Below are 25,254 nucleotides of genomic sequence, written 5' to 3'. Positions count from 1 at the left end.
CGGGGAAGGTTTCGAGGACGAATCTTTGGCTGGGCCTGGTCAGCCAAGTGCAATTGGTTGAGGTGGGCGAGCTGTAGCTTGAGCGTGGCAATATCATTGAAAAAATGAAGCTTTGGACGAGCTCAAGAAGAAGAAGAAATTATTTGAAAAGACGATGGCAATTGACAGCCGTGGTCTTGGCAAGGATCGGGCCCGACCACCCCGGGCCCGGCTCCGATTTGCTCAAGCTTCTGGGGGAAGAATCGAGAAATATAATTTCTCCGCAAAGGAACTCCACCTCCACCTCCACCATGACATCCGTGACTGAGGGCAACCTGCTCGAATACCGCCGAGAACAGCATCAGCAACGGCTAGCTCTGGTGCATTTCCAGATTCAGGATACCCGACCGTCAGCATGAGTTGCTGAGTGGTTCAGACACACGCGTTGCATGTCAGTCCACCAGGATGGAAGAGGGAATGACGCCAGACGATCCCATGCGGATACTCGTATACTACACTGCTGCACGTTCTGAGAGCCGCGGAGCCGCTACGTAAATGCTAGTCACTTCGACCAGGTTGATTTTGCTGTAAATGTCGATCTTCGACTGGTAAAGAAAGGGTTTGGGCAGCTTTGGCGGAGAGATCACCGGATGTTGAGAATTCCATAGCGCCTGGGTGGTGGTTTACTAATATATAAAGTCTTCGCAATGCCGCATTAAAATTCAAGAAATAGTCGTGCTCTATTTGTTTAGAGTTGATAACTTCTGCATCATATTGAAGTGAACTGAACTTCATCCGCCAAAATGATGTTCCAGTCGGTCGCTGTTGCTCTGCTGGCAACGACGGAATTTGCTTTCGCCTCGCGATTAGGCCCACGTCAACTCAACAACAATGTAAGACTCCCTTCACCTCCACTGCAACTACAACATTGTTCAATTTTGCTTCACCGCCACTCAAATTCTTAATTCAGACTTTTGATTGTCATAAACAATTTTGAGAGTCTCATCATCCTCAACTGCAGCCACAACCAAAATAATAGCACACACCGTTCCTCCCAAAATGCAGGGTCTACTGGAGCTTTTTGCTCTGGTCGGCCAGATGACAGGCTTGAATAGGGAATCACTGACTTCAGACCAGACTACGCCATCTAATGCGAGTCTTGCCTACTCTCCACCATTCTATCCATCACCATGGATGACGGGAACTGGCGATTGGGCCGAGGCTTACCAGCAAGCAAGAGACTTTGTTTCTCAGCTGACTCTACTTGAGAAAGTCAACCTTACCACTGGTATGTTTCCAAACCCGTTAATATTGAGATGTTCCAACCCCGCAATTCGTTTCCGAGTGTCACAGGAAATTTTCAAGAATCTTCACTAATAAACTACAGGTGTCGGATGGGAAGGCGAGCAATGCGTTGGAAACGTTGGTAGCGTTCCACGTCTTGGACTTCGCTCTCTTTGCATGCAAGATTCTCCTGTCGGAGTTCGATTTGCCGATTACAGCAGTGTCTTCTCCTCTGGCCAGACTGTTGCAGCCACTTTTGACCGTGGTCTCATGTATGCACGTGGTTACGCAATGGGATCTGAATTCAAGGATAAGGGAGTCTCTGTCATGTTGGGCCCTGTTGCTGGTCCAATCGGCCGTTCCCCAGCTGGTGGTCGAAACTGGGAAGGATTCTCTCCTGACCCATATCTCACTGGTGTTGGGATGGCCGAGTCCGTTAGAGGTATTCAAGATGCTGGTGTTATTGCTTGTGCTAAGCATTTTATCGCCAACGAGCAAGAACACTTCCGTCAAGCTCCAGAAGCTATCGGATATGGTTTCAACATCACCGAATCCATCTCTGAGAATGTGGATGATGTTACTATGCACGAGCTTTACTTGTGGCCTTTTGCCGATGCTGTCAAAGCTGGTGTTGGTTCCATAATGTGCTCTTACAACCAAATCAACAACAGCTATGGATGCCAAAACTCGAAATTGTTGAACAATGTTCTCAAGGATGAGCTTGGATTCCAAGGATTCGTCATGAGCGACTGGCAAGCACAACACACTGGTGCCGCATCCGCCAACGCAGGTCTCGACATGACCATGCCTGGAGATACCTCATTCAACACCGGTTACAGTTATTGGGGCTCCAACTTGACTTTGGCCGTTCTCAACGGAACTGTCGCACCTGCTCGTCTCGATGATATGGTTATGCGTATCATGACACCTTACTTTTACGTCGGCTTGACCTTGGACGAGCCAGAGATCAACTTCAGCTCATGGACAAAGGATACAATTGGACCATTGCACGCTTCAGTCGGCGCAGATATCCAACAAATTAACTATCATGTCGACGTTCGTCGTGATCACGGTGCTTTGATCAGAAACATTGGCGCGCGAGCTACTGTCCTGTTGAAGAACACCAACAACACTCTTCCATTGGACAGACCAAAGTTTGTGGCCGTTATTGGTGAAGACGCTGGACCAAACCCATGGGGACCCAACGGATGCGCTGATCGTGGTTGTGACAACGGTACTCTTGCTGCAGCTTGGGGATCTGGAAGTGCAGACTTCACATACCTAGTCACTCCCGACTCTGCTCTACAAGCACAAGCGCTACAGGATGGCTCTCGATATGAGAGTATCTTGGACAACTACGCTACATCGCAGATTTCGGCCCTTGTTTCTCAAGCAAATGCTACCACTATCGTCTTCGTCAATGCTGACTCCGGAGAAGGATATATCAGCGTCGACGGAAACGAAGGAGACCGCAACAACCTCACTCTTTGGCACTCTGGTGACGCACTTATCCAAAATGTTTCTGCTCTATGTCCAAACACCATTGTGGTCATCCACTCTACCGGTCCAACTTTGGTCGGTGATTGGTACGACAACGAGAACATTACTGCCATTCTCTGGGCTGGTCTTCCCGGCCAAGAGAGCGGAAACTCAATCACGGATGTATTATACGGCAAAGTGAACCCAGCTGCAAGAACTCCTTTCACTTGGGCACCAACCCGGGAGAGCTACGGTGCTGATATCCTTTACGAGCCAAACAACGGCGAGGGCGCTCCTCAGAACAACTTCACAGAGGGTATCTTTATTGACTACCGTGCCTTGGACAGAACCAACACCACGCCAATCTACGAGTTCGGATTCGGTCTTTCTTATACCACATTCGAATACTCTGACTTGACCATCACCTCTGCCAACGCCAGCGCCTACGTTCCAACCACAGGAATGACTAGCGCCGCACCCGTTCTTGGAAACTACTCAACCAACTTGAACGATTACCAGTTCCCGAACTCAAGCTTCCCATATGTTGAGCAGTACATCTACCCATATCTCAACGCAACGAACGCTTCTGCTGCATCAATGGACCCCAACTACGGACAAACTGCTGATCAATTTATGCCACCAAATGCCACTTCCACCGCTCCTCAGCCACTGCTCGCAGCTGGTGGTGCTCCAGGTGGAAACCCAGCGCTCTGGGATGTCCTATACACCGTCACAGCCACAATCAGGAACACTGGTGATCGCAACGGTGAAGAAGTTCCACAATTATACCTTTCTCTCGGCGGGCCAAATGATCCTCGTATTATCCTCCGTGGTTTCGATAGATTGAGCATTGATGCTGGTGAAAGCGCTACCTTTACCACCAACCTGTTGCGACGAGACCTTAGCAACTGGGATACTGTTCAGCAGAATTGGGTCATCACTGATTACCCAAAGACTGTCTACGTTGGATCCAGCTCCAAGAACCTTCCGCTCTCCCAGTCGTTGAGTGGTAACAGTACTTCTACCTTGAGAAGACGATTTTCGCATTAAAAGCTTTTGGAAGAGAAAAGACTTTTGGGATTGGGAAAATGACCGGATTATTATGACTTATGAATATTGATACGAATAGGCTTTTGCATTAGTGGTTAGCGAAGATTTTTATTTTGGTATTCCGGTTGGCCGGTCGATTGGAAGGATTGGCTGCTCCCATGGCCTAGCTGATGGGCTGGGAAACTTACCCTCGCAAGAGGAGATACATAGGTGATACGTATACATAATACATAAAATCTTAACATGGGATATCTTTTCGTTTTGTTGAAACGTCGTAGTACATTGAAACTCTCTCATAATCACATAAACATAAACAAGTTCGCTTAACCATCGGCATTCTACGCATCATATTGCTTTGAAATAGAAAACAAAAACAAAGCACCGAAACTAGGTATGCATATCCCATTCCATCCATCGTAAGAATGACTACCGATCTCATAGGCTTGATTTCAGCCATGATATATGGTGGCTTCCGCCGACCAATTGGAGCGACAGAACTGCATGTACGAATAGTAATCATTCCGACTGTTGTGAAGCCACACGTGAATTCGTGTTAGAAATGTGCGCCATAAAACGCCATCAGACGCGAGTCTTGGGGGAGCGCGTCTTCGATTGATGAACTTGCTTGATAATATGTTGTCTAGTTGTCAGACGGTGATGGAGTTGTTCCATGGGAGAGGAGAGGAAAGTCCGTGGAGAGAGATATAAGAGATTAGTTGTGGGCCTGGAGGAGAATCAATCATCTTCTAGCTCACAGAAAGATTTACATACAATCCACTCACAACTATAACAAGAAACATCCAAAATGCCAGGTCCAGTCCGTCCCCCCATCCCCTCATCACCCCCTTCTAACACCCTCTTCAGATCGTCACCCCCTCCGAGTGGCTCATCGCCCGCAAAACCCTCCTTACCAAAGAAAAAGCCGCCCTCGCAACCACCCTCGCCCTCCGCCACGAACTCCAAACCACCTTCCCCATGACCCTCGTCGAAAAAGACTACACTTTCACCACCACCACCGGGCCTGTCTCACTCCCATACCTCTTCCACGGCCGCAAACAGCTTATTATCTATCATTTCATGCTCGGTCCGGACGAGGTTAACGAAAGAGCTTGTGTAGGGTGCAGTTTCGTCGCTGATCATATCCCGAGGCTGGGGCATTTGAATAGTCGGGATACAACGCTCGTCGTCGTCTCGCGCGCGCCGATTGAGCGGATCATGGCGTTCAAGACAAAAATGGGCTGGACGTTTCCGTGGGTTTCGAGTCTGGGAAGTGAGTTTAACTATGATTTCCAGGCGACGCTGGATGAGGAAGTGAAAAAGCCGGTGGTGTTTAATTACAAAGAGACGACGGGGAAGGGGGAACGGCCTGGATTGAGCGTTTTTGTGAGGAGGGAGGAGGGGGTTTGTCATTCTTATAGTACGTATGCGAGGGGTTTGGAGGGGCTTATGGGGACGTATGCGTTGTTGGATTGGACGCCGGGGGGGAGGCGGGATGGGGGGAGGGCGATGGGGTGGATGTTGAGTGGGGAGTATGAGGGGGAGGGTGGGAGGGGTGGGTGTGCGTGTGAGGATCGGAGTGAGAATGTGATGGCGAAGGATGGTGGGGATATTGATGGCGAGAATGAGAAGGAGGCTTGATGGATTTATTGGGAGTGGGGAGTCTGATACTCATCAAGCTACGTTCTGTGATACGCTTGCTTTGGATCAGAAGTATACAGTCGCTAAAAGGTTTCTTCTTGATCAAAGGAATTTGATGGCCTAGTGAGCTGAAGAACACTTGACGATGCGTAGTGAAAGATAGAAATTTTGATTGCAGAAAATCTTTTCCGAAGTTCTCGTAGACTCGTAGTAGTTACTATTTAGATTGTAAGTGCGGAGTGTCAAAGTAAAGAATCGAATACTCATCCAAAAACCCATCTTTTCGTCTTAAAAAGCGAGCCGGCCAAATTGAAGCTCAAGTCAACGAACTGACCCTGACTTCGCAAGAATTTAAGGAAATCCTAGTAATCCAAAATGTAATCTGCATGATTTTCTGAATATGCTCACCTATTGAGACGGTACAATTTTCAAAATTGAGTGTTGATGTTGTTGATGATGAAAGAAACTCCTGAGGTCGTTGCCATCAGACGAAGGCCATGCGCTCCGACTTTCGGCCCGCATGAATCCGAATCCGAATCAAATCAATAAACCTGGAACTGCAACTCTCCAAAGTTATATACTTGTAGGTGTTTACTTTTTCGGATCAAACAAGATCAATCTAACAAATTATCATCATTCAACCCGAAAACGAACCTACGCTCAAAATATCAAAAAATCGCAAGTATTACAATCATTTACCCCACCAAACCCCCCAGGAACGATCACGATCGCGTACACATCAAACGACGCGCCAAATCAACAACACCACTTCCACCTCTTCCACAACACCACAAAAATGGCACAACCAGAAAAATCACCTTCCCCACCCCCGCCCGTCCCAACACCACTCACCCCAGGTCCCCGCGCCACGGCCTTCACTACTCTGTACTCGAAAACGCTGACGGCGACACTCAATGCTATCTCGTACGATGCGTTCGCGGCTTGTTTCCCGGAGATTGCAAGGAAGGCGCCGGGTGCGTTGAGGGTTTTTCATGGACAGTTTTTAGGGAGGTTGGAGGGGCTTGCGGTGGTGAGTGATTTTTTTTTCTTTTTGGTTTGGGGAGGGGAGAGGGGAGGGGAATAGGAGGGGGATATGGGAAGGGGAGATGAAGGGCCCATGGGCAAAGAGTGAGGGCTAATGATTTTACAGGAAGAATTCAACACCATCCTCACGGAACGAAACGTCGTCTCCAACCTCAATAAACTCGAATCCATCATCTCATCCGCGCGATACCTCAAAACAACAGCTGATTCCTCTTCTACAACCACCACCTCTCAACCTCCTCCTCCGCCACACACACTACCTCCCTCCGCCCTCCTAACCGCCCACCTCAAACCCCATCTCGCGGCCCAGCAATCACATCTCAACGCCAAATTGCAGACGGTGGAGAGCATGAATGCCACGCTAGCAGACGAGATTGAGGGCCAGAAGAAGGAGATTGAGAGGTTGATGAGGGGTTTGGGGGGGTTGGTGGGGGATTTGGAGGATGCGTCGGTGGAGGTGGGTGGGAGAGGGCAGGAGTTGGCGGGGGAGGGGAGGGGGGTGGAGGGGTTGTTGGGGTAGTGGGTTGGGGTTGGAGATATTGTGGGTTTGGGTTGTTGTGGAGTGGATTGTGGATGGAGATTTGAGTTGTATACGAGGATGTTTGTGAGGTGAGTGTGTATGGAGAGTTGGCGTCATAGGATGGTTTAGAGAAGGGAGGGAAGAAGGCGACGTAAGAATGAGGAGAAATGCTTTTGAATTGGCACATCAGAAGGGAAAGAAGAGGATGGAGGGAATTATGAAAAGTCGACATACACAGAAAGAGACAGGGTTTTGAACAGGCGTATCGGAAGGAAACAGGAAAGGAAAGATATCAGGAGTCCGGCGTTCTTTTGCCATCATTCATCGAAGGAAAATACAATACCAATTCACAAGGCAAGGGCGCCTTACCATCACGATTCCTGTTTTGAATCAAAATCCTTGTTGAAGAGCACAAGGTGGATCGAAAACAGTGTAAACTCATTTAAAACACAATACAACAACTCGATCATACCTCGTGGTACAAGGCCCCGTTTACATGCTGAAAATGGTCAAGACTGCTCAGGTAATGCTCGCACGAAACGAATTAGCTACTACCCCCCCTATGAAGTCAAAAAGTGATTTTTTCAACTAATACCAGACGATCCATCGACAAAATCGCGAAGAATAAAGCAGATTTGTTAAAAAGTCCTCAATCCTAGAGTTACGAAACTATTTGCAGCAAGGAAGCTGTCCAGTTTTGAACTTTAGATGTAGTCTTTCAGACAAGCATGATTTTGTACCCGAATTGTATACCTCTCGGTTCCGCGATATCCCTTGTCCTAACGTGACCCCTCGCTCACCGGCTGCTCTCCAGCAGAGCAACTTGACCTCTCAACAAGCACTTGTAGCGCTGCTGCAGACACTAGCATGCGTCTGGGATCCTCTAATTCAAGATCCTCGTCGATAACTCTGGCGGGTGAGAGTTGAGAGTTGAGAGTTGAGAGTTGCGGGGAACATTTTTAAACCTGGTAGCCAGCAACATGTCACGGAGATGTCAGATACATAGTAGCAGACTTGTTAAGATGGAAGACCGGAGGGGAAATGTAGTGGAAGTAACGTTTGATTTCTGGATTTATACGAATGTAATGGCATGCACATGAGTGATGAAAAGAAAAGAAAAGAAATTAAATATACTAAAATAAAAGATCTATTTAAATCCGAAATAACCCCGCTTATCAAAACAAAGAAAAATGAAAACTAGAATCTCCAAACCCCAACGCCAAAAACTCCATATCAGACAAAAGAAAAGAAAAAATCTAAACCCGCGCTGTCTATTTTCCAAACCCAACGCCTTCAGCAAACCGCAACCCTATTTAAGACAAGGTCACGAGCGTAAAAGTCGGCGGTCCAAAAGTCGTCGGTTTCGGTGCCGGTGGCGGGGTCTCGGGAATGGGGATGACCTGTAGACCGGCCGAAGTTGTGAGCGTTGTGGTAGCCGTTATCGTTTCCTTGGGGCCTGTGACGGTCGCCGTGACTGTTTCCTTTGGAGCCGTAATGGTGATGGTTTCTTTGACTGTTTCACGCGGGAGCGTCTCGGTGACGGTCTTGGTGAGGGCGTCGGGGGCGGCTTGGGTTACGGTGACTGAAGCTGTTATTGCTGGTGGTGCTTCGGCAGACTTGGTCACGGTGACTGAAGCTGTTACTGCTGGTGGTGCGGGAGCGACTTCAGTTACGGTTGTTGGGGCTGGGGTTGGGGTGACGGGAGCAGCTGGTTCAGCAGACGAGGCGGTGGGCTTTGGCTCTGGGACTTTTGGAGTTGCGGTTGGCTCTGTTGAAGATCGAGTGGTTGGAAGTGTAACGCTCGTTGCGAAAGTGACGGTGGTCGTTGGCTCATCGACTGATGTTGTCGTTTGCTCGGTAGGCTCGACGGGAGTTGGCTTTGGTTCAACACTCTCTGTCGTCTTTGGTGGTTCGACAGACTTTGAAGCAGATGCCGTTAAAGTAAGAAGCAAAGTGGTCTCACTGACAAACGAAGGCTCGGTAGGAGCCACTGACGTTGGTGCTGGAGGAGGCGTGGTTGTTGCGGCAGGTGAAAGCAGGCTAGATGCAACCTCAGGGGTCCTACAGCCAACAAAGACACCATTGGCGTTGTCCATTGGAACTGCAAAACATTGCTCTCCAGAGGTTTCGCAATTCTTGAATTCAAATCTCCCAGTTGCTGGAAGACATGTTGCAACCTTGCCTTTGGAGCAAGCAATTTGACCCTCTTTGCAAGGAGTTTCAGAGGTTATCTTGGCAAACTCCTCGTTCCACTTTTGGGCTTCGACTCGGTTCTTCTCCTTTTCCTCAGGGGTCAGGATTATGGATGAGGTGGGAGGGGGTAGGACAGTTGGAAGTGCACTTGGACTTTCGGATGTTTTCGTGACTAGCACGCTGGAAGACTGGGTAGGTTCAGGTGTCGCTGACTTGGACTCGCTTGGGAACGTAATAATTACTGTAGCGGAGGACTTTGCAGGCTCTGGGCTTGCTGACTGACTAGCAGTTGTAGTGGTAACTGGCACTGGCGCGTTTGTGGGTGGCGGAATGATATCCGTATTAGTGAGTGTGAATCTTTGGACAGAGCTTGAGCTGGACACTGAAGTACTCGCAGGAGCTGCAGGCACATCACTTGAGGCAGATGTAGGTACAACTGGCTTTGCAGGTGCCTCGCTCGATGCTGTCGTTACTGGTGGTGCTGGCGGCGATGTCGAAGGAGGTTGTACTGTCGTAGGAGGCGCCGTGAAAGTCTCGCTGGAAACCGTAACCAAGGTGTTTGGGTTGTTGAATTCAGGAATTGCTGATGGTGTTTCTAGAATGTTCGCAGTTGTGGCAGATGCTAGCGATGAAGTACTGGCTGAACTCGCGCTCGAAGATGCTGAGCTCAAACTTGATACGCTGGCAGTACTTTGCAATGTGGAAGATGTTGCCGACGAGACTGTGCTTGGCTGAACCGACGGAGTAACAGGAACAAAACTTGAACTTGCTGATTGAGAACTCGACGAGCTACTAAGAACCAATGATCGGCTGCTTGAAGCGGCATCGGCGCTGGTTTGGAAGGCTGAGCCGGTCGACGTAGTTGCAGCTAGAGAACTGCTCCCGACAGAAGAAGCTACGACCGTTCCTGATGAGAGTGTTTCCGATGAGCCAGTAAACTTGTCAATCACTGAAGTAAGTGCAGGCGCCGCACTAGGAGCTAGTGTGGCTACTGATGAATTGGTTCTATAAATCATGTTAGCTTTATACCACTTGGTAGGAATTGAGGGACCTACACAGCACGAGCCTGTGATCGGGGTAGCGGACCAGCCGCTGTATATACTGAAAAGCAAAGGACTGTGTAGAGTATTTGAAGAGACTTCATGATTAGGATTAGTCCTATAGGACTAGTGTTGAGATTAAGGACAGGAGATGGTAGATCTCAAATTGTATCGGGAAGATACTGTGCCGGGATATGTACTGAATGGAGTAATCGGAATGATTATCGAAGACCCGCTGAGGAATCTGTGTATTGACTAAGGAGTGTGAGTTAGTTATAGGATGTCAGTATTGACCAGAAAGAATTATTTCGGACAGTGCAAATGAAAGTATGACGAAGGAAAGAGAGAAAGAAACTCGTGACAAGTTCCACGGGGAAGAAGTCATCTTGTACCATGATCTATACAAAGCTCAGACTTGAATGGCTAACAGATGGGGACCTTTGGGGGCCCAGACCATAGGCTACTACTGATGCTTTGTCTGCTTCATTGTGGGTTCTTCGTTGCCACGACCCGGCGGTAGAAGAAATGAAACCTCGATATAGACAGTCGAGAAGCCACCAAGATGGCATCATTCAGACGACGGTGACTCTGAGATCGGATGGCTGGACGTGGCAGTTTGGGCTGGGAGCCAATGGAGGTCTCTTTGTGTTCTTTGAAGCGAAACGACTTGGTGGCGGTTAAGAGCAGATGTTGTTTTAACCGAGCGCCCCTTTGAGGCGAATGGAGGGTTTCATTGGCTACCGAGAACGTGTAAATAACGTGGTCGTGCGTTCAAAGAAACAACCACTGGGCTAGAGTTGTGTTCACTCATTTAATCTTAAAGGGCGACGAGAGTTTTAAAACGCGCGGGTGTATACAAATATAGATAGATGGTAGAAGCGCGACCACGAAACACGCGTTGAAGAGGCCAATGGACGGTCATTTAGCAGCTTCGACGGTGTTGAACATCCAGAACAGTACCGCACGAGGGCGCCAGTCGGCCACTTCTGCAGGTGTCTTTTGTATACGAGACGATTCTCTTTCAAAGAAGGTTTGATGTGCTGGCGATGTAGTTGGTGTTGGCGACCACAGAATCATAACACGTGACTGAAACAAAGACAACCCAATCAGAAAGACCTTTATGAGATCCAGAACAGCGGGTGCAGTTCGAAGCCACGAAGAAGATTCTAGTTCATCTAGTTTATCTGTCATAGATGTCGGAAATTTTGTCGGGAAAGAGAATTCACGTGATATATTTCAACATGAATAACTCTCTGGAACTCCCTTTTTCTAATTCTTGGAACTTCCCGAGAGGCTTGTTTGATACGAAAATTATCGTACGATTGAACTTTGGGTACTTAGACTGTTGTAGATTGTCACGCAAGTTTCCGATCCCGTGATACAGCGCTTTTCTGCTCAGAAATCGAAGGACTTTTTTTTGATCACATAACTGAACATGGAGAGAGCTTCAGTGAAACACATCTCGGTGAAATTTTCTACGTTGTTCATATCCCAAAAGACGCTTGACGTGTTTTAAACAAAATACAGATGACATCGTCCCATTCCCATCCCGTGACCCACCTCGTACCCGCTGCACATCAATGTCTTGCGTCTCGCATCACTTCCCGCGACATGCAACAGAAAAGGCATCTCCATCCCAAAGCAGCCATGCGCATCCTTCTGCCGGACCAACCACAGGATGCCGGCGAGTTCTGTTGCAAATCGCTGAAAAACGAGAGACGGGAATCCGGAATGCCGGTGACGGCACGTCTGCTGTTGGGATGCAGTTTGCGAAGTTCTCGTTGCGTTCCGTTGGGGAATGATTTGCGGGATGCAGTGCTAAGATTATGCGGCTGACAGGGGAGGGAGATCGAGATTTGATGGGATCGAAGCCTTGTGAGTGTTGCACAGGTGATGGAGTTGGTACTTTGGTGCTTTGGATGAGTCTTCTCGGTTGGTCTTGATACAGTTGTGAAGTCGTATGTTGTTGGTTAATCTAGTGTCTGTTCAGCTCAACATCAACCTAGAGCCGACTTCTCCAATGTAGAAGAAGGCGAACTTAACTTATCAGACATAAGCAATTAGCACTGGGTTGGGATGCATTCGACAATAGTTTGGTATCGAGTGTATTTCACATATGAGTTTCCAGTGTACACTACTCGTAAGAATAGGGCACTTTCAACGCCGTCTGACAGACATGTCTCTTTCCAGACGCTAAGGTAGGAGTAAGATTTATGTCATTCTAGGCTGCTGCTACTTTCTTAGGTCACATAACTATGGCTTTCTTTTCGTCTCCTGAAGCCAGAACCAATAAGTAAGACTTCTCTTAGTGGTCACTTCAATCTGTTACAGCCTTTAGCCTAGTCTTGACCCTTACCAACCATTTACTGCTAAAGAAATTATGCCTCTTCACGATTTAACCACCCAAAAGCAACAGCCAACCATCACCAACTCTACGAGCTCCTCATCTAAACCTCAAGACCGCTCTCTTCATCACAACACCTCAATGTCAGTCATCGAAACACTTCGTCAAAACAGCGTCAAAAATCCGGAAAATCCCCATCTTGTACATCTTTCCTCAATTAGCTCTTTGTTGCAGATCGCAATCAAAGTTTGGTCTGCAACAAAATGGTGTGGGACGGGCTGAAAGAGGAAAGGCGTTGTAATATAGGTCTAAGCCACAACAGATGAGATGAAAAAAAGTTGTGAGGCCTCATTGCGACTTGCAACAAATTATGCATGCTTATCAATCGGGAATGTGTTTTTTGAGAACTTCCCATGTGAGAATTATAATAATGATGAGATATGACTCAAGAAAATATCTTGATGAAGATGCCCAGAATAATCGAAGAATCATGCGTTGAAAATTCTTTGTTTGGATCCTACAGGTCAGATATCACATGATTCACCAGGTCGATACATTTCGCGCCATACCCTTTGTGAAAATGCTCACTTTCTGTTGCAAGTCGCAATTTTGAAGGGCGACGCCCTCAAGGACCCCGCAGCTCCCAGGGCGAGGAATCGGTAATCATTCCTGTTCCTGGAGTCAGCCCTCTTGCGTGTGAGACCTGAGAGCGGGGTCAAGTTTTCAGTCAATGGCCCAACTTGCGTGAGAGCGGGGTCATCGCATATGTTTTACTGCCAGCAGAGGGCGTCAACAGTCTTGGAGGGCGCTCTAATAGCGATGTCGAAATAAGGCTATCGAATTCGAGTAGTCCGATTCATAGTCGTAGCGTTGACGCTGGTTGCTATTGACCTTCAAACCCGCTTACGAGGTTCATAAGCAGAAGCTGACCTAATGCCTGGAGATAGAAGTTTTGCTATGACTATAAAGTTCAACAGGCAGTGACAGGTAGCCGCCAGGTCTTTGAGCTCAACTCTCAAATCGACAATATCAAGGCATTATAATGAATGAGTTCGAAAATTCCAGCCGCAGAGACTAGCTTAGAGCATGGTGCAAGATAGGAAGAGAATTCCAGCCCAAGGAGCTTGCGACCCTTTCTTCCAGTAAAATTTCGTAGTGCTCAAGGATCTTAAAATCCAAGTAGATTCAGGATTCGAATCTTCGGTCTGAGGAAGATAGAGTTGAGCAATTGATTAAAGACAGAGCGTGGAAGAGTAGGTACCTAAGGAGTGTTGATCACGATCACGATATCTAATGAACCTTGGAGGTTTCGCTTAGCACACACACCGACTATTGCATCAACCTTGTTCGAGGACAAAAGCACAATGTACGGTAGGTAAGGACTTATGTACCCACATAGGAGAACGAAATACTTGATCATTTGCCTATTCCTGAGCCATACGAACTTCGCAAGATCATTTGCTGCGTAGTGTTGCAGTAGAGATAACAAGCCATTGCAAGAGAAAAACGGTAATAGAGCGTCGTATCGGAATCTTGGAACAAGTGAAAGTGAAACAAAAAAATCTGCAAACCCGCGCGCTTGTACTCAACAGCACCAAACAACGAAAAGAATAGAGACGACAGTCGACACTCGCTCCTGCATCATGGCTCCCTAGAGGAATTTCGACGAGCCAGAACCACAACAGGCAGGAGCAGAGGCACATCGCTATGCAGATTGCTTAGTCCCGTCGTTGAGAACAGCACATCCACCCGTTGGAACACTGCAATGCCGACGATAGCTGTGCTCGATGCCGCCTCAATCAATTCAATCCCTTCATCTCAATTCGAAAATGTCTTTCCTTCCTTGAAATCCGCGACAAGTGTGTTGATGATACAACTCCCTTCATCGTACCGAATCCAAAAAAAAATGCGACGCGACGGCCATATGAAGAAACGGAGGTCAATCAACCACCCCATAGCCAAACCGACATCGAGAGTCTCGCAACGAGCTCTTGGGAGTGGAACATCCAGGTTCTGGGAATCTAGGCTCTGCAGCTAGAGTATTCAGCACGGTTCTGCTAGTGGCCGATGAAGTTACTTCGCAGAGCTAAGTGCTAAGTGCCCGTCGTCGCCATCCCCTCGTCTCCCACTTTTTTAAGTCTGCCCCTTTCAGCGGAGTTGTTCCTCCTGGTATATGGGTACGCCGAACCGTATTGTCGCCGAAAATCCAGTGCGAAATCTCGAAAGGAAAAGATTGGGAGAGCGGCAGAATATATAGTTCTTTGAGTCCGTCACAGCAATCTGGAGCTCAGCTCCGGGCGCGACGGTGCGATAAGCTACGTCAGGTGGGTTTGCGAAGCACCAATGCCCTGTTTATCACTTTCACTTTGCAGATTCGTATCTCCGCCAGCTTTCAACAGCCAATTCCTGCTTGTTAACAATGCCCACGTTTCACCAGCAAAAGGCTGCTTGGTCGCTTCCCAAAGCCCTACCGCTTTTGAATAATTAATTCACGTTCTTGTTTCTGTCGCCCTTCATCCAAGCTTTTGGGGACACATCCAATTCTTTCCCCCAACACCTCTTCTTTACCACACAATCGTGAAGCCTCACACTCACAATGGCACAGGAATACTCGAAAGACGGCGCTGACTCTGTGGAGTCACCGCGCCCGTTTCTCAGTCGGAGTCAACCTTCTATCCATCCAGGGCTTCACCCTTCTGTAACAGACGTGCCAGTCACTCCGGCTATCGACAACTCAGCATATCAATCTGGCAGCAGTGGTGCGGACGAATCATACTTTACGCGCAACATACATAAGGGAGGGAATAACACAATGGCACCACAATCGCCTACAGAAGCTGCCTCTGGAGCAACATCGAACCAAGATATCTTACGCCGAATGAGTATGGGTAGCCCCAAAATGCAGAGGAAGGATTCACTTTTCGAGATTGATCCCCGCGCCGCGAACCCATCATTAAGTCTTAGTGGGGGGATGATCTCAGCAACTTTCTGTATTCCATATTCTCTGAAATATCGCAAGGGACAAGCTTGGGTATGTGGAGCTTGCGTGGCTGTCTTCTATTGCTAATATCAATCTAGGGCTTGACCTCTCGTCGCGGCACGTCTGCCCTCTTTGACTCCTTCACATACCTCTCCTCCGACAAGACTCCATGGAACCATACCCTTGTGGGCTGGACTGGAGAAATCGATAACTCAGTCGACCTGACCCCTCCAGATACCCCGCCAGCAGCAGGTCCTGCACAGGTTGTTCCCCTCAACAAGAATTCTGCGCCAATTCCAGTTGATGCGTTTGCACAACCTGCCGCGCCAGCGCAAGCAGATGGAATACACATTAGCCAAGCAGACAAAAAGCAGTTGGAACGACAACTGGCACATGAGAAATCAGGTAGGACGATACCGGTATGGTTGGCAGACAATGTAGAGAGCGACGGAGATGGAGATATTACACTGAAAGATCAAGCACGTTGGAGACGATTTGCTGAATCTGAGCTGTACACTCTTTTCCACTACAAACAGCATGAGCCTACGAATGGTCGAGCAGAACGACAAGCATGGGCCGACTATTATCGGATGAACCAGATGTTCGCAAATCGTATCCTTGAGGTCTATAAGCCCGGAGACATCGTCATGATCCACGACTATCACCTCCTTTTGCTCCCGAGCATGCTACGACAAAGGGTGCCGCATATGTATATATCCTTCTTCCTACATATCCCCTTTCCTAGTAGTGAGTTCCTTAGATGTCTGCCTAGGAGAAAAGACGTGCTAGAGGGTGTATTGGGGGCCAACTTGATTGGATTCCAGTCCTACAGTTATTCGCGGCATTTCGTTTCTTGCTGTACTCGAGTCCTAGGCTTCCCATCGGATTCTGACGGTGTTGATGCATACGGCGCAAAAGTCACTGTTTGCGTGTTTCCAATCGGCATTGATGCGGCCACAATTGAGCGATTAGCTTTTGATGATCCTGGTGTTGATGGCAAGGTAGCTGCATTACGGGAGATGTACAAGGGAAAGAAAGTAATTGTTGGGCGAGACCGTCTGGATACAGTAAGAGGTGTGGCACAGAAGCTTATGGCATTCGAAACTTTCCTCGAGCGTTATCCTGAGTGGAGAGAAAAGGTGGTGTTGATCCAGGTGACCAGCCCTACCAGCGTCGAGGAGGAGAAGGAGGATTCGGGTAACAAGATCGCCAACAAGGTTGCGGAGTTGGTCGCAAAAATCAATGGTCTCTATGGCTCACTCGGTTTCTCTCCAGTTCAGCATTACCCTCAATATCTGTCACAAGAGGAGTACCTCGCTCTTCTCAGAGTCGCAGATATTGGTCTTATCACAAGTACCCGTGATGGTATGAACACTACCAGTCTCGAGTATGTTGTCTGCCAGCGGGATGACCATGGCCCTCTAATTCTCTCGGAATTCTCTGGTACTGCAGGAAGTCTCAAGGATGCTATTCATATTAATCCTTGGGATTTGTCTGGCGTTGCTCATCAAATCGATGCTGCGTTGAGTATGAGCGAAGAACTCAAACGCGCCATGCATAGTAACCTTTACCGTCATGTCACGACAAAAGACGTACACTCATGGTCCAGCTCCTTCATCAAGCGCCTCTTTACTGTTCTCGGATCTCATAACGCAACAATTGCTACTCCTCTGCTCGATAAAGCAGCCCTTGTCGCACAATACCGAGCAGCGAAAAAGAGACTTTTCATGTTCGACTACGATGGGACTCTCACACCAATCGTTGGCGATCCAGCTGCCGCGGTACCATCTGAAAAGGTCATTCGAACTCTCACTGCTCTTGCAGGCGACGAACAGAACGCGGTCTGGGTGATCAGTGGTCGTGATCAAGAGTTCCTTGGACGTTACCTCGGACATATCAAGAATCTTGGATTTAGTGCGGAACACGGTAGTTTTATGCGTCATCCTGGAAGTACCGTATGGGAAAACCTGGCCGAAACGTTCGATATGGGATGGCAAAAGGAAGTCATGGCTTGTTTCCAAAAGTACACTGAGCTGACACCTGGTAAGTATTTATGTTGCAAACTTTGAACTTCACTAACCTATGGCAGGCTCTTTCATTGAGCGAAAACGATGTGCCTTAACCTGGCACTACAGACCTTCTGACCCCGAGCTCGGCGCACACAACGCCCGCGAATGTCAAAAGGAGCTTGAGAAGACAGTCGGCAAAGCATGGGATGTTGAAGTTATGGCTGGCAAAGCAAATCTTGAAGTTCGCCCAACGTTCATCAACAAGGGAGAGATTGCCAAGCGTCTCGTCGACTCGTATGGCCGTGAGGTTGGTCAACCGCCCGAGTTCACAATGTGTCTAGGAGACGATTTTACCGACGAGGACATGTTCCGGGCTTTAAACCGTAGCCATCTTCCACAAGAACATGTCTTTAGCATCACGGTTGGCGCAAGCTCCAAGATGACCCTTGCGCATTGGCATCTTCTTGAGCCGGCGGACGTCATCAGCAGCATTGCTTTATTGAATGGTGGTGAGACGAACGTGGCTGACCTCGGTCCGCTTTCCGTGATTGAGGGCCATATTCCCGACCAGATGCCAGGGGAGCACATTCCCGATGAAGTGCCCGGGGACAAGCTCTGAGGGAAGGTTTTCGCCTCCCAGTACATGAAATGAAATGCACGATTGCGAGTCCGGAGTACTGCGCAAGAAAGAGTTTTATTTACCGCATGGGATGGATTGTTGTTGTTGTTGTTGCTGCATGAATATCGGGTCAATATGTGGAGATGAGATACCCACCATCATTGGTAAATAGACAAATCCAAAAGCATTGAGAATTACTTATGAGCTTCAAGTTTCCGAGTGATCGCAAATGTTAGCTTTTTTGTGTCTCATTGAAGGGTCGTTGTTGTGGTTCCAGGGTCGTGGGAAGGGCTGAACCGCCCGACTCCTGAATGCGGGGTTTAGTGGTTCTCGATGCCAAGCGTCGTGAAAAATCTACAGGGTTCTGCGGCTACACCGGCCAACCGTGGTTACTCGATCTATACGTTCGAAGTAGATGGGCGAATGAGGACTTCATCGCAGGTATAACACCGTATTCCTTGGGTCTGGGTTGGCTGCAAAGTCAGCTTGCGCGCATTGGCAAAACAGTACTAAGGGTTTTCTAGTGGCATTCTTCCATCGTTCTGTGCCTAGTGACGCAGACGGCAGAGAGTGAGAGGCCCTACTAGCCATTCACGAATATGGAAATTGCAAAATTACCCGAATCCCTTTGTTGTTGTTTTGTAATCCAAGGGTTTGCAGAAAATGTACAAGGTAGTTACTCCAAGGGGTCACCACTATACAGAAACCAAGGCGCCAGTACCTTTGTCCTGCAAGCCATCCACGCAGATTCACCTCTTGGGAGCCTTGACTTGCACAAATGATGCTTCCCCACAACTCAGAATTCCGTAAGAGCCTATCATAGTCTTTGATGCTCGTACTCTTTCTTGCTTCAACAAGGAGCCGAGATACGCTAGCTTCGTTATTCCGTAAACACGTTTCCGACTAGACAGATGACGCCCAATCCGGCTAGCTTGCGTCACCTATGGCTCCTTCCCCTGTTACTCGAGCTCGACATTTGGCATCGAGCGATGTCGTAACGTACTACAGATCATAACCCTCAAATGTAGTGAGGCTTAGAAGGCTCGGCATTCAGGAAATCTAGAAAGTTCGCTTCTGTTGGCAGTATATTAGGTATGTCTTGTCCCGTGTCTTGACTCTTGCTCCATTACACAACAGAAACTTACAAAATACAGTCACTCCCACATCCTCGACCTTTCAACTTCCGGTCAAACAACAATCTCATCTCCACACCGTCAAGATGCAACTCAAGTCTTGTCTTCCACTCGCTCTTGGAGCCATTGCTTCAGCCCAGAGTCTGACAGATGTCCTGGCAAACAACACTGCTGAATTGAGCACCTTGATCAGTATGTAAAATGATTCACTGTATGAAGTCGGCACTAATCGATCTCAGGTCTGCTCTCTGCTCAGCCAGCCATTGTCTCAGCTTTAGGGTCCGCCTCTGATATCACCATCCTCGCGCCAAACAATGCCGCGTTCGCAGCGTTCCTCGCAACCCCAGAAGGAACCGCAGCTGGCGGCGATCCATCTACTGTCGCAGCTCTTCTCACGTATCACGTTGTGAACGGTACCTTTTACGCATCGGACTTTAGCAGCACCCCTGCATTTGCTCCAACTCTCCTATCGAATACAACCTTTACCAACGTCACCGGTGGACAGGTCGTCGAGGCTGTGAGCGATGGTACCAATGTTACAATTTTGAGCGGACTTCTTGCAGAATCTAAAGTTGTGGCAGCTGTAAGTCGAAACCTCAATGCTTTGGAAATTCAATCTGACCTAGGATAGAACCTCAACTTCACCGGCGGAACCGTCCACGTAATTGATAAAGTTCTCACTATTCCTCAAGCCGCCGGTGCCACCGCTGTTACTGCCGGCCTCACAAACCTCGTCGGAGCTCTTACCCGAGCTGATCTCGTCAACGCTGTTCAAGGTCTCAGCGACGTTACCATCTTTGCACCGAGTAACGCTGCCTTTGACGCTATTGGATCCGCAACTGCCAACCTCTCTGTCGCAGACCTCGCAGGCATCCTAACCTACCACGTGGTGAACGGTACTGTCGGATACAGTTCTGCTCTTACCAACACCTCATTGACTGCTTTGAACGGTGGCAGCATCGATATTCGTATCGAGGGTGAGAATGTGTTCGTCAACTCCGCAAAGGTTGTCACTCCAAATGTTTTGATTGCCAATGGTGTTGTCCATGTTATTGACAAGTAAGTCGTTCCTCTTCATATCAAAACACGGCATCAAGCTAACCTACTTTAGTGTCCTCAACCCTAACCCCGCCTCCGGTAGCGCTACATCCACCGGTGTTGCATTCCCTGGCGCCACATCCGTGAGCAGTACCGTCTTCACTGAGGCTCCAACCCCATCTACCACTCTTGCGGGTGCTGGTGCTACCCCAACCTCATCCGGAGCTGCTTCTTCATCGTTGTCTGCTGGCGCTGCGGGTCGGGCTTTCCCTACTGGTGCAATTGAGATGGCTGCTTTGTTGGGTGGTGCTGGTGTTTTGATGAACTTGTAAAAATGTAAGGGAGGATGAGAAATGATAATGATGGTGCACGGAAGTGGTAATATGATGTGGTCGGGCGTTGTGATCATTGACTGGCTTTCTTATAAATGAGCAACTCTAAATAAATTTCATCGAGTACTTACATTTCCGAATGGTTTCATGTTGCTTCCTGTTGTTCAGAATTCACTTTGTTTTCAACCACATGATGATTGGCAAGCCTATCAGTATCTACACTTGCACATCTGCACTACTATCACGTATTTCTACTTTCCCATACGCACCATGCCCTTTGTGCAGGAAAGTGGAGGGTGGCAGACTCTCAACCCAGCGCGAAAGCGGGTAGCTCCGTGCTTGCAGCTAGCGTGAAGTCAAATCGACCACACCATCTCTAGGGTTCCGCGTATTCGGATGGATGGCGGATGTTATATCTGTCCTTACTTCATCGAAGTAAATAGGATAGGTATATGTTGATTAGTTTTTGTGGTCTTTTGATAGGGAAGTGGATGGTCGTAGTTGTTTCAGACTTGGGGTCGGGTGGCACGGATCAAGTGCGACTGAATCGATTGGATGTTTTTTGGAGGATTGTGGGACTGTGGGAAGATGGGATGGGGGTTGTGAGATGTGTTGATAGGGAGGGGATTATGGGGTATTGCTTGATTGGCTTTGGGGAGGTATTTGGTTCAGATTCGGTGTTTGGTATATAGGCTGGGTGATGGGATAGGGATACGTTCAGAATGGGATAATGGATATGCTACTTTCTGGGGGTGAAGCTAGCGCTCTCCGTGGTGTTGCAGATAGATGGAGGGGAGCGTGAGATGTAGTGTTTCTCTTTGTGAGTGGGTTGTTGATGGCATTACACGATACATTGACGTCTCGAGTGGCATTCTCTTCCCGGACGAGAACGACTTTTGGGAACTGTCTTTGTGAAAATAACGGTCTTTGATACTCTACGCCATTCTAGTATTCGTAGCATCAAGCGGTGTATGGTTTGGAATCTAGAAAAAAATGTTCGGTTGGTTGTCATTTTATACATTAACCAGACGCTCGGGAAACTATGGCTAGCGTGAATGCAGATATCATCTACCCCTACCCCGGCTTTCCGCGTTCCGCGTTCCTGGAGAGTATACCAGATAGTGTGTTCTTTTTGTGATTATATGGATAGAATATAAGAGTGTGGGGTTTGATGGTGTCGTTGAGAGAGTCACTGGGAGTGAATATCGGATACAAAATATTCGGACGGAGTAGAAGAAAAGAATGCGGGCGAGACATGAATGGTGCGCGCGAGCTGTGAAATGGGAGATCGTCGATTTCGACGGACACTGTAAGGGATCGACGTGAAGGGTGGGATATTTTTCATTGGATATCCGGAGGGAATTGGGTTGAGCAGTCGGGTTCGGCACGTGGGATGGGGGATGGGGAGGATGGTGTTGTGGATTAGTTGAGGAGAAGAGGATGTCAGTGAGCTGTGGAGTTTCTTTCGCGGGTAATTTAAATCATTCAATTGGGCGAGCGTAGTTTTTCGTCCAGATTGTTAGTTATATGAGAGTATTTCAAAGGCTTTGCGATGAACTACTTTTTCCCTCCAACGACATGTATAGACCTGTATCCCAGCCATTCCAGCCATGCCAAAGTCATAGAAGTTGGATCTAGAAGTGTTTGTTCGATTGGACATCATATTCATTGAATAAGTCGCTCGGGTATTCCAAATGCATAGCGCGGACATGAGATATGAAGCACTTCTTTATTTTATCATTGGACATAAAATCACACCGCCTCTCCTGCAAATTTCCACTCTAATGGACAGCTTCAACTTGAGTCTGCACGCTAAGCCAGCCTACGCGTATCTTAAGTCGCAAGAAGGAGCGTCTAAGATCAGCAGCACGTTTGAGAATTGGCAGCCTATTGCATAGCGGCTCGTATTTTGGGATCGGCAAGAAAATTTTGGGATGATGTATGATGTTGGAGACTGGAACAAGCACCTTTAACATGTATTCAAGCACACTTCTGGCTTTCGAAACTTCTTTTCTCTTCACAATACCTACTCCTTCGCCAGCCATACCATGAAAAGCAACAGCACACACATTCATCTCCATTTCTTTCTAAACCCCAGACAAGCTTCAATCCACTTGTCGCCCCGTTTTTACTCGTAGCGAAGCTGTTCAATGCCATGCAAACGGTGTTTAGAGTTTCATTTCTGGGAAAGATCGACATGCTAGACAAATGATCTTCTGGATTATCTCTCGTTGGAGATGGTTGTGGGCTAGTCCCTGACATCATCCAATTTCTGTATATGCGGATTTGAGATTGCGATTTGGAGAAGGGCGAATGTTTGGGGATGGCAGGATGGGACTTTTTGATCCGTGGTGGTGGTTGGGCGAGGCTAGGTTGGTAGAGGGTTGGCTAGTGAAGGATGGTCTGGATTTGAGATTGTGTTTGTGAAAGCTTAATACCGTCGATTGGCTTGAAAGGCACGAGAGTAGACAAGAGGATATTGAGGATTCGTGAGGCTTCAGATTTACGACTGACGATGATATGAGTACGAGATGTCGTTTCACGGCAGAGTGGCGGATCACGTGCCTTGCCCCAACCTGCAGGCTAAGATCAGATACCTATACCGTATGTAACTAAAATTAAATCTTCGGTACGGACCGTACCTGACTATGAACCTCGCTCTCACTATCCCCTAACCAACCAAATTCTCTACACACATGTTACACCTGGAATTATACTTTCCCGTCAATTTCCTGTTGCACGTCGAGGCTCCTACGGAAGAAACGTCCCACTCCACTAACCCCAAGCCCATCCTGCACAGCTGTTCAATCCCAGGAAAGAGGACCTGGAACGCAAACCCGCCCGTTCAATAATGCTCATTGTTCTTTTGTTGCATGTCGAACCTCACGGTTTGAAACTCCGTGCCAATGATGGGTGGCAGGATGGAGTGTTGGATATGTGGGTTTGAACTTGTGGATGCGGGCGTGAGCTGATGATATCTTGGTCGCTGGTAGCTTGGTCGGAGGCTCTAGAATTGCTCCTTGGAGAGGTATTGTTACATTTGTTGCATTTCGAACACCACGGTCTCACTTTCCGTACCAATAACGATCGTTTATAAGTGTTTTGCTTCATGTTGGGATAGATGAGTTTTGCGAGAGATTCATGGGTGAGAAGAGATCTTGATCGTGGGATCGGAGTGGAGCTCCGATTTGGCGAAGGTTTGGAGTTGTGATTTTTCGATCTGGAAATTAGGCAGGTGGGGACATGTATCTTCGGGGCTTAGGAAATTGAATATATGGAGAAAGTTTACGGTGAGGATGGGGTTGTCATGCCACGTGCGTGCGTTGAGTTTGATTCGCGGTGCTTATGGCGACTTGTTGACGTCGATGTTGCTGATGGGAAATATTTTCCGGTGCAATGCATGTCAGACTGATGCTGTTTTATTAACCCGATCGTCGAGATGTAGCTTTATCAAAACTTCGAGAATTTATTTTATGATACGATTCGGTCCTTGTTACGATGGTAGAGTGAACATTCTTATAAGTATAAAGGTGGTCGTTGTCTCTCTCAAAATCCAACAAACGACATCACAAAAAGTCAAAATATATTGGGATTATTTTTATTACACGACACTGCTAGCTCTCTAGATCCATTAGCCTTTTTTTCCGAGCCATCCTGTCGCCCCACTTTCTTAGTTATTAGAGACCATTAAACCAACTTGCTCGCTATCGAGTCAGGAGGAGTGTAATCAAAAGACTAGTTGAGTAGTTCCTGCAAGTGAATATTATGTCCTTTTTCATCCACCACTACCACTTCATCGTTAATTCGTCAAAGGCTCTTCCAAACCCCACTGTTTCCTCAAGCTTTTGCTGAACAACCTGGAGCTGTGCCGGGAACAGGTGAAGTGGCATATTGAAAGGTACTCCTTTGCCCAGTTTGTGGTGCATTCTCCAATGCAGCCATCTCGAATGGAATACAGCTGCTTTTGTGTGCAATAGCGGCAGCAAAGACTTGATAGACACCTGAATCTGGAGTATAACAAGCCACCCAAGAGGCTCCACGAAATGTGATAGCGGCATAAGCTGATTCGCCCGGAGGAAAGTACTCGCCGCGAATGAATGCGTTTGCATAGCCATCTGATGGAGGCCCATCACCAGGGAAAGTGAAAGCAAGTTGACCTGCGAAAGCTACATATACTTGTTGTCCACCTGGTGCATCGATGTCCTGGTTCTCGAGTTAGAGGACATGCGAAAATCTTGTGGGCCTTGAACATACCATTGAGCCGCTTGCTTTGTTTTGATTAAAGTTGATTGCTGTGATGTTGGAATATGTATCACAGCCCGCGAAATCCGCACATGGTCCAATGGTAGTCTTTCTACCAATGAAAAAGCCTCCGTATACAGCGTTAATCAGCTGTCCATCAAGAGGCGAGCCGGCTAGCTTGACAGTAGGGGTAACTCTACTAATCCAGTCGTTTCCTCCAGTTGGGAGCGGGAGTGGTGCTGCTGAAGTTGCTTGTGGGGCTGCTGCTACGACAGCAACGAATACAGTGAGAGATATGAAGGCCGTGGAGAGCATTTTGAATTCTTGTAG

General features: G+C 48.0%; 8 protein-coding genes across 8 annotated transcripts; 5 read left to right on the top strand and 3 right to left on the bottom strand.

Moving 5' to 3' along the window:
* Positions 1-1,038: 1,038 nt before the first annotated feature.
* GLAREA_07587 ((Trans)glycosidase) lies at positions 1,039-3,792 on the top strand (the record flags this gene model as incomplete). Its single annotated transcript, XM_008082275.1, has 2 exons — positions 1,039-1,267; positions 1,367-3,792. 2 exons carry the CDS (start codon positions 1,039-1,041, stop codon positions 3,790-3,792), a joined length of 2,655 nt encoding a protein of 884 aa, XP_008080466.1.
* An 805-nt stretch (positions 3,793-4,597) lies between these two features.
* On the top strand, positions 4,598-5,430 carry GLAREA_07586 (protein of unknown function DUF899, thioredoxin family protein; the record flags this gene model as incomplete). The annotated part of the gene is made up of 2 exons (XM_008082274.1): positions 4,598-4,609; positions 4,657-5,430. 2 exons carry the CDS (start codon positions 4,598-4,600, stop codon positions 5,428-5,430), a joined length of 786 nt encoding a protein of 261 aa, XP_008080465.1.
* A 796-nt stretch (positions 5,431-6,226) lies between these two features.
* GLAREA_07585 (uncharacterized protein) lies at positions 6,227-6,994 on the top strand (the record flags this gene model as incomplete). The annotated part of the gene is made up of 2 exons (XM_008082273.1): positions 6,227-6,460; positions 6,581-6,994. The coding sequence occupies 2 exons, from the start codon at positions 6,227-6,229 to the stop codon at positions 6,992-6,994; spliced, it is 648 nt and encodes a 215-aa protein (XP_008080464.1).
* Positions 6,995-8,307: 1,313 nt separating this feature from the next.
* On the bottom strand, positions 8,308-10,331 carry GLAREA_07584 (uncharacterized protein; the record flags this gene model as incomplete). The annotated part of the gene is made up of 2 exons (XM_008082272.1): positions 8,308-10,192; positions 10,243-10,331. 2 exons carry the CDS (start codon positions 10,329-10,331, stop codon positions 8,308-8,310), a joined length of 1,974 nt encoding a protein of 657 aa, XP_008080463.1.
* An 814-nt stretch (positions 10,332-11,145) lies between these two features.
* Positions 11,146-11,418, bottom strand: GLAREA_07583 (uncharacterized protein; the record flags this gene model as incomplete). Its single annotated transcript, XM_008082271.1, has 1 exon — positions 11,146-11,418. The coding sequence occupies one exon, from the start codon at positions 11,416-11,418 to the stop codon at positions 11,146-11,148; it is 273 nt and encodes a 90-aa protein (XP_008080462.1).
* A 3,749-nt stretch (positions 11,419-15,167) lies between these two features.
* GLAREA_07582 (UDP-Glycosyltransferase/glycogen phosphorylase) lies at positions 15,168-18,179 on the top strand (the record flags this gene model as incomplete). Its single annotated transcript, XM_008082270.1, has 3 exons — positions 15,168-15,602; positions 15,650-17,594; positions 17,641-18,179. 3 exons carry the CDS (start codon positions 15,168-15,170, stop codon positions 18,177-18,179), a joined length of 2,919 nt encoding a protein of 972 aa, XP_008080461.1.
* Positions 18,180-19,398: 1,219 nt separating this feature from the next.
* Positions 19,399-20,682, top strand: GLAREA_07581 (FAS1; the record flags this gene model as incomplete). Its single annotated transcript, XM_008082269.1, has 4 exons — positions 19,399-19,504; positions 19,552-19,895; positions 19,944-20,371; positions 20,424-20,682. The coding sequence occupies 4 exons, from the start codon at positions 19,399-19,401 to the stop codon at positions 20,680-20,682; spliced, it is 1,137 nt and encodes a 378-aa protein (XP_008080460.1).
* Positions 20,683-24,519: 3,837 nt separating this feature from the next.
* GLAREA_07580 (uncharacterized protein) lies at positions 24,520-25,239 on the bottom strand (the record flags this gene model as incomplete). Its single annotated transcript, XM_008082268.1, has 2 exons — positions 24,520-24,885; positions 24,937-25,239. The coding sequence occupies 2 exons, from the start codon at positions 25,237-25,239 to the stop codon at positions 24,520-24,522; spliced, it is 669 nt and encodes a 222-aa protein (XP_008080459.1).
* Between the last annotated feature and the right edge of the window lie 15 nt (positions 25,240-25,254).

Source organism: Glarea lozoyensis, assembly GCF_000409485.1.
Source record: "Glarea lozoyensis ATCC 20868 chromosome Unknown GLAREA16, whole genome shotgun sequence".
Lineage (NCBI taxonomy): Eukaryota > Fungi > Ascomycota > Leotiomycetes > Helotiales > Helotiaceae > Glarea > Glarea lozoyensis.
This window is presented reverse-complemented; position numbering and strand designations above follow the sequence as displayed.